General features: G+C 46.1%; 1 protein-coding gene across 2 annotated transcripts in view; it reads left to right on the forward strand.

The window, feature by feature from the left end:
- Positions 1-1,890: 1,890 nt before the first annotated feature.
- LOC101759858 (phosphatidylinositol 4-kinase alpha 1) overlaps positions 1,891-7,300 on the forward strand; it is a 17,039-nt gene continuing 11,629 nt past the window's right edge. The window contains exons 1-7 of one of the 2 annotated variants that reach the window (XM_022823371.1): positions 1,891-2,780; positions 2,861-3,202; positions 3,294-3,455; positions 4,309-4,479; positions 4,603-4,761; positions 4,869-4,996; positions 6,188-6,494. In XM_022823371.1, coding sequence (XP_022679106.1) covers positions 2,028-2,780; positions 2,861-3,202; positions 3,294-3,455; positions 4,309-4,479; positions 4,603-4,761; positions 4,869-4,996; positions 6,188-6,494 — 2,022 coding nt within the window. In that variant the 5' untranslated portion in view covers positions 1,891-2,027. The remainder of the gene's footprint in view (positions 2,781-2,860; positions 3,203-3,293; positions 3,456-4,308; positions 4,480-4,602; positions 4,762-4,868; positions 4,997-6,187; positions 6,495-7,300) is intronic. The other variant, XM_012842710.2, reaches the window with a different exon arrangement.

The raw sequence follows: 7,300 nt of genomic DNA on the forward strand, positions 1-7,300 counted from the left end.
ATTGTTCGGGATACTCAATGAGCTATCGACTGTTTTAGGAGTCGGAAACCATATACTATGATCCGATTTCTCTTATTAACGGCCTTGGAACGAACAATGATAGTGAATCACAGATCGTCGCTCGGCAAATCTATTAGTAGACTATTTCACTACTCTTGACAGTGGGCAGGTACAGTAAACATTTGCTAATGATGGATTAATTAGGCTTAATAGGTTTGTCTCGCTGTTTAGCCTCCACTTATGTAATGGGTTCTGTAAATAGCCTACGTTTAATATTCCTAATTAGTATCTAAATATTGATGTGACACTTGCTTAAAAATAAGCAAAGGAACCAAACACCCCCTAAATACCTTTGCAGTCGTGTGGGGCCATGTTCATATTTTCTGAAGAGTGCACAGGGATGGAAGCGGTGGACTCTATCGGTAGAAAACGGCGCTAGATCTTCGAAGCTTTTCCTCCTCATGCTGATCGTGAATATCCATGCGGTATCCTTTTCGGTTGTCCCGTTCCTGCGGTTGGCGATGTACGCCACTTTGTTATTCTTCTGACGGAGCTGTTTAGGTGGTCAACTTATCATTTTTCTTTATTTTTTGGTACATGATAGAGTGCATCCCTGAGCGAGTAAAACCGCCAATTTTGCACTGTAGCTATAGGATTCACGCTGTCACCGGCCAAGATGCCTTAAATCGTAATCTGTCATTGGAACTGAAAACACTGTAGTATTGAAAGCTTTCTCTCTAAACGCTATACTCATTATATTCATTTCATGAGTGAATGATGACTACCAGCAGGAAAATGTGATGCAAACTTATTGCAACTGCATCCTTTGTCGTGTTTATGAGGTTGATGAATCAATGGTTATAAATGCAATTGAAATGATGCGATATGAGGGGTTGGAGGGTTCCCTTTTCTGACGGGAAGAGTTGTTGGGTTCTGAAACTTGTCAGATTTGCGCAAATTCTGTCTGAAAAATTGAATCATCATGGATTTGTTCAAAATCAATTTTAAACCTGCCTGGTTCTTGTCTCTTCTCTCCAGTCTCCACGCATATTCTACAACTCTTGTCAGGGTGTTGGAATGACCTTACAGAATACAGATGGACAGTGCAGTTCCAGAACTACCGCGATCTCCAACTCCAAGGGTAGGAGACAAGCGAATGCAACGTAAACGAGAGCATAGAAGCTAAAGATTCGCAGTAAATAATCCAGCTTCGTGTACACGTCCGGACCACTTCTCGTGGGCACAGCAGCGGCATCAATGCATCACACGAGACGCCACCGGCCGCGTCGAAATCGCGATAGCCTCCCGCAACTCCCACTTCGCCCTTTCCCCGTCTCGCGTCGTCGACCTCCCCGATCCCGACCGCACCGCGCCCTGGGAATCGCATCGACGTCGCCTGCTTTTCTTCCTCGTTTCCCTTGCCTGTCTGGCTGTGCCGCCCACCCGGCCCCAAACATTCGGCGGCCGAGTCAACCGAGAAAATTAAGGCCCCGTTTGGTAGAGCTTCGGCTTCTCATTAAACGGCTTCGGCTTCGGCTTCTTCGGTGGAGTGGCTTTTTTAGTGAAGCTGAAGCCGTTTTGCAAAACGTTTGGTAAAACGGCTTCTCAATGGCAATATATGTAATTTTATGATCACTTAATGCTTGGAGAGAGAGAAGAAGCCGGTGAAGCCACTTTTTTCGGCTTCTCCTCTCTAGTGTAAGCCGTTTTGCGGCTTCTCCCCGGCTTTGGTGGTGAAGCCGTTTTGAAATTAGCCCTTTGGTAGGGCTTCATCAAAAGCCGGTGGAGAAGCACTTTGAGAAGCCCTACCAAACGGGGCCTAACACGAGCCGTCCACCCACCCTGCCTGTCCCTTCCCGGCTTCCCCCCCGGTCCTCGGCTCCACCAATCGCTCTCGCGTCAGTGGAAGGGAAAAACCAAGGGGAGGGAGGAGCGCATCTCCGCCCCGCCCGCGTCGCCGTCCCCCGATCTACCCCCCATGATCTGACACCGCATTGCCGCCGCGGTGACCCCTCCCGCCCCCAGGAATGGAGGCGCTCAACGAGCTCTGCGACCTGGTGGCCGCGCACCCGGATCTCCTCCTCGCCGACAAGCTCGCGTGGCTCTCCTCGCGCTGCGCCGCAGCGCCGGCGGCCGCGGCAGCCCCGCAGCGCGCGTCGAGGGCGCACCTCCACTCGCTCCTCGCGCTCGCGCGCCTCCTGCCGGCGGGCGCCACCGGCGATGCGGCGCCCCCGGTCCCGCTCCTGTCCTTCCTCGCGTCCCACGCCTTCCTCTCGCCGGCCTTCTGGCCCCAGTCCTTCGCCCCGGCGCCGTTCCTCTCCAGGCTCCTCCCGCTCCTCGCCGCGGCCCCGGCCTCCCCCGCCCTCTCGTCCGCGCTGTCCGCCGCGCTCCTCGCCGCGCTCGACGTCGCCGACCCGGCCGCCGCGCCGCTCGCCCGCGCGTTCCTCTCTGCCGCGGCGGCCGCGGCGCCCTTGCCGCTCCTCCCCGCGGATGCCGCGCCCGTCGCTGCCCGGCTGCTCCTCGAGTTCCCCGGCTCTGACGAGGCGCCGGCCAGGGCGAAGGGGAAAGGGGAGGACGCGGTGGGCGAGGAGAACGGAGGGGTCAGGGACGTGGTGCGGAGGTTCGAGGAGGAGGAGGTCGAGGAGCTGGAGCGGAAGGAGGTCGCATTCAGGCTGATCGTGCATATGCTTGGGGCCGAGGGTGGGCTGGAGACCGAGCAGGTCGGGAAGGTCAGGAATGCTGCTGCACGGCAGGTCCGATCACTCACGGATTTCCTCAAGGTGAGGTTCTCCCCTTAGTTTGTGCCTCTGTGTGGCTATGCTTGTTGCGCTTTGCTCATTATTGTGGTGATGGTTTGCAGATTAGAAAGCGGGACTGGAGGGAGCAGGGTGCCCAGCTGAGGGCAAGGATAAACACCAAATTGATGTGCTGCCAAGCTGCAGTAGTGGTGCTGGTGCGAAGCGTTTCCACCATTGATACTAATAGCAAGTCTTCCAAGGATATGCTCCAGCAGACTCTAGCTTGGTTCATCGAGGCCACCAAGTCATGCATTCTGTCATCCTGGCGGAAACTGAAGATCTGCGAGGAGCTATTTTGCACCCTGCTCAATGGGATCGGCCAGATAACTGTCTCACGCGGGGGCCAGCTCCTGCCGGTGCTGCTGATTCCCTTAAAACCGCTTGTTGTGAGCACGTGTTCGCAGGCATGTTTCTTTTTCACGTGTCTTGCTTGGACTAAGGAACATTTGTGCTCATGGTGCGTGATCTAATGTGAAATTTGTTATTTTGATGCAGGCTGACATGACAGGCAGTAGCCCTGGGGCTTTATTTGAGGCAGTGGTGAAGTTGAGCTGTGAGATTATAGAGTTTGGCTGGACTAAGGATAGGGCCCTTGTTGACACATTCATTATGCGTCTAGCTGCATATGTTCGCGAGCGGAATGACTATGAGGAGGAGGTATTCCCCTTTGCCTTCTCTTAATTAGCACATAAAAGTTCCGTGATCTAGGAGAGTTGCTGCGACTCAGGATCTTTTTTTGTACTATATATTATGACAATATCCACAAATCGACATAACTAGATGTTGCTCCTGTGGGTTTTGTGAAATAGTTTTCTCAGCGGAATCTCAGTTATAGTCGGGCATGATATAGTGCGTCATAGATCTATTTGGATATTTTGATAGGGCAATCTGGCTAGTTGGTGTTTACAACAGCACTTGGTTATATCATGAGCCTTTAGCGATTAACTGATTATATGTATAGATCATCCCGTTTTTAAGCAGGGTTGTTTTAGTAGTGCAAAGTTTGTGTGAATATATAGATAGATCAAGTTCATGTATAATTCTGTAAATTTGCTAAAAAAAGCAGCACTCAATAACTATTCGAAGCTACCATGCTGCTTTAGAATGATATCTGTAACATCTGTTGTTATCAGTGCTGCGACCTGATGCATTTGCGGGCTTCATTTCCAGTTTCTCAAAATTTAAAATCTGCAAGCAGAGTCAGCAGCTATCCTTTTAGTTGGTCTGTATTTTGATTTTTACAGTTTGAACTGCTGTAGCATGATTGCGGATTGCAAGCACTGCAATTGTGGTTGTTAAACGTATGGTCAGGGTGAGACCATTCTGAGAGTGAACTTCACATCTATGTTTGGGGCTGAACATTTGTTCTGTCGAAGAATTAACCTTACTTGCTGCTGGCAGATTTTATATGACTTCACATGACTACTTGAAATGACAACACACATGCATTGCAGTAGCATTGAATAATATTCCATTCCTGATTGTTTACTTGACTGTGAATCTGTTCCAGGATGGTAAAGGAAAAGAGGCAGTTCCAGTTATTCGACTTAATGTCATACGCCTTCTGGCTGAGTTATGTGTTTTCTTGAAAAAATGGGAAGTTGTAGACATGATTTTGCCCCTTTTCATTGAACATCTAGAAGAGGGTGATGCTTCATCTCCAAGTTCATTGCGTTTACGAGTATGGAACTTTGTCTCTTACTCATTTACATATTTCTGCCTTCATTTTTTGTTTGTGTTTCTTGCAACTTTTCATTTTAAACAAAAAGACTCTTTTGGAACTCACTTGGTTAAAATATTGCAGTTATTAGATGCAATATCTCGTGTTGCATGCTTGGGTTTTGAAAAGTCATATCGTGAGAGTATTGTCTTGATGACAAGAAGCTATCTTGACAAAGTTAAAGCTCTAGGGGTTTCAGAAAACAACACAGTGCCATCAGAAGCAACAACTGAGCGTACAGAGGTATGTGATGAGTCCTGCAAGAAATTGATTCTATATGTTTATTTTACGAAGTGTGATTTTGACTTCCTTTCCATGCTCCATGCTAACTACATCAAACAATATTTTAGACTCTTCCTGCAGGCTTTCTGCTTGTTGCCTCCAACCTCACAAGCACAAAACTCAGGTCTGATTATCGTCATAGGTTACTGTCTCTATGCTCAGATGTGGGGCTAGTTGCTGAATCTAAAAGTGGGAGGTAAGGTGCTTTGCTGTTAATTTCTATCAATCATATATATTCTCTAGGAAGCTCAATTTCACCGAGTCATAAAAATGGCATATATACTATCTTGTTGGATGCAAACATACTCTTGCTATGTCTGCAATCTGATTGCGTGCTGGAGTGTTGTATGGAAACCAACAATTTACAGATGGTGGTTTATCTTAATTCTTATTACTGCTAGAAGTCCTGTCAGAATAGGGAAAATTCATCTTTAAGTGCTACCTCTGGACTAAAATGATCCTCAAATTTGTTATGGGCATGGTTGCGTGTGGGTGTAAGGGTGAGGTTGGCCTTTCTCCCTTGACAGGCTGGTGGGGGATCTTTTCAGATGACATCTAACCTAGGCTCTGAGGTGAATTGGAGGGAAACTACAAATTCTAATGATCTGATCATCTCTTGCTTAATGAATACAAAGACACAACCTTTAAACTGCATATGGCTCCTATTCCATATGTTGTGCATCTAACCAATTGATGAAAGCTGCATGCAACTCATACCAAATCCTGAGATATGCCAGCTAATGCAATTTTCTAATACTAGCTTAAATAGATAAGCATGCACACAACTAATCACTGCCCTCATCTGTTGCTGCCGATGGTGCTGCTCCCTCTCCTTGGGGCCACCCTTGCAGGCTATATATTAATTAGACTGTTATCTATGTAATCTCTATATGAATGAGCACTCATGCACGTGCACATCGATCTTTGTTCATCTCTGCTTTTATATGAATACTTTTCAAAGGATATGTTCTGTTTTCTAGCACGCCAAGGTATTATGATGTTTTTTTTGCTAGAATTCATATATTGAGGGCAGCAAAACCTCAATGTAGTAAATAAATGCTAGTTTGACTGTTCTTAGGTAAGTATTTTACATGCTGTCTCGATTCTATTCCAAGACGAGCTGTAGGGACATCCACCTTACCCTTTAGCAACCAAAAGATAGAAAAGGCTGTCTTGTTGGTTTCCAAGTGAAGAGTAATGTCTCATATACAAAGCAAGCAACTAACTTGTGGTGCTATCTGTTATCACATGATTCTGTATGTTGTATTATTTCGGTTCATTTGTTCATTTGTTTTACACGATTTTATTATGTTATATGCTTGTCTATTGGTCATAATAAAGCCAGCTGAAGCATAGTTTTCTTCGATTTTAATTTTCATTAATGCAGGAGTGGTGCTGATTTGATGGGTCCGTTACTTCCCGCAGTTGCTGAAATATGCTCTGATTTTGATCCAGTGTCAACTGTCGAGCCATCATTATTGAAATTATTCCGAAACCTTTGGTTCTACATTGTATTGTTTGGCCTAGCTCCACCCATACAGAAAAATGAGGCACCTACAAAACCAGTTTCCACTTCATTAAACACAATGGAAAGCAGCAGTGCTATAGCCCTTCAAGCTGTAGCTGGACCATACATGTGGAATAGCCAATGGTGTGTAGCAGTGCAACGTATTGCGCAAGGAACTCCTCCTCTGGTAAGTTAATTCGGGGCATAGAGCTAGGAACAGTTTGTTTATGTTATTAGAAATATGAACTTCTCCTGGAACTAGTGAACATAACTTGTGCTTTGAATGAGGGTGGCAGAGGAGTTTAGTCCTAAGATCTCTGTGCCTCCTAATTTGAACCTGCATATTGTGTATTTTTGTCATAGGGTTTCATGCTCCCTAAGTTTGGAGTGGTTTTCATTTTCTGTTGACATATTGTCCGGACAAATCTAGCTTGGCCTTAACCAATACAGTTCCAAAGTCTACATTTAGTAAAAACTAAAAACTAAAAAGGCCTGCATTATCATGTTTTCTCCAATGAACCCCCTCTACCTTTTATTCCAGGCCTGCACCCTGAACTTTGTTTTGAAGGTAGTTTGGCCATATTGGTTGCGGGCTGCCAGCATCCTTTCCGATATGTACCATTTGTCATTGACCATAACTTTTAAAGATAAGAATTTATGAGTTAAAGACAGTTCACAATTGCTTTGGATGGATGAGAGCTTCTCTTATTTTGTCTCCACCCATCATGAATATTTAGGCCCTGTTTGGATCGCAGGACTAATTTTTAGTCCTGAAATTTGTCATGGACTAGTCAGGGTTAAACATGGACTATTTGCTAAACTAAGGGGCTGCTTGGATACGAGGTGCTAAACTTTAGCAGGGTCACATCGGATGTTCGGATGCTAATTAGGAGGACTAAACATGAGCTAATTACAAAACTAATTGCACAGATGGAGTCTAATTCGCGAGACGAATCTATTAAGGCTAATTAATCCATCATTAGCAAATGGTTA

This window comes from Setaria italica, chromosome IX (genome assembly GCF_000263155.2).
Source record: "Setaria italica strain Yugu1 chromosome IX, Setaria_italica_v2.0, whole genome shotgun sequence".
Lineage (NCBI taxonomy): Eukaryota > Viridiplantae > Streptophyta > Magnoliopsida > Poales > Poaceae > Setaria > Setaria italica.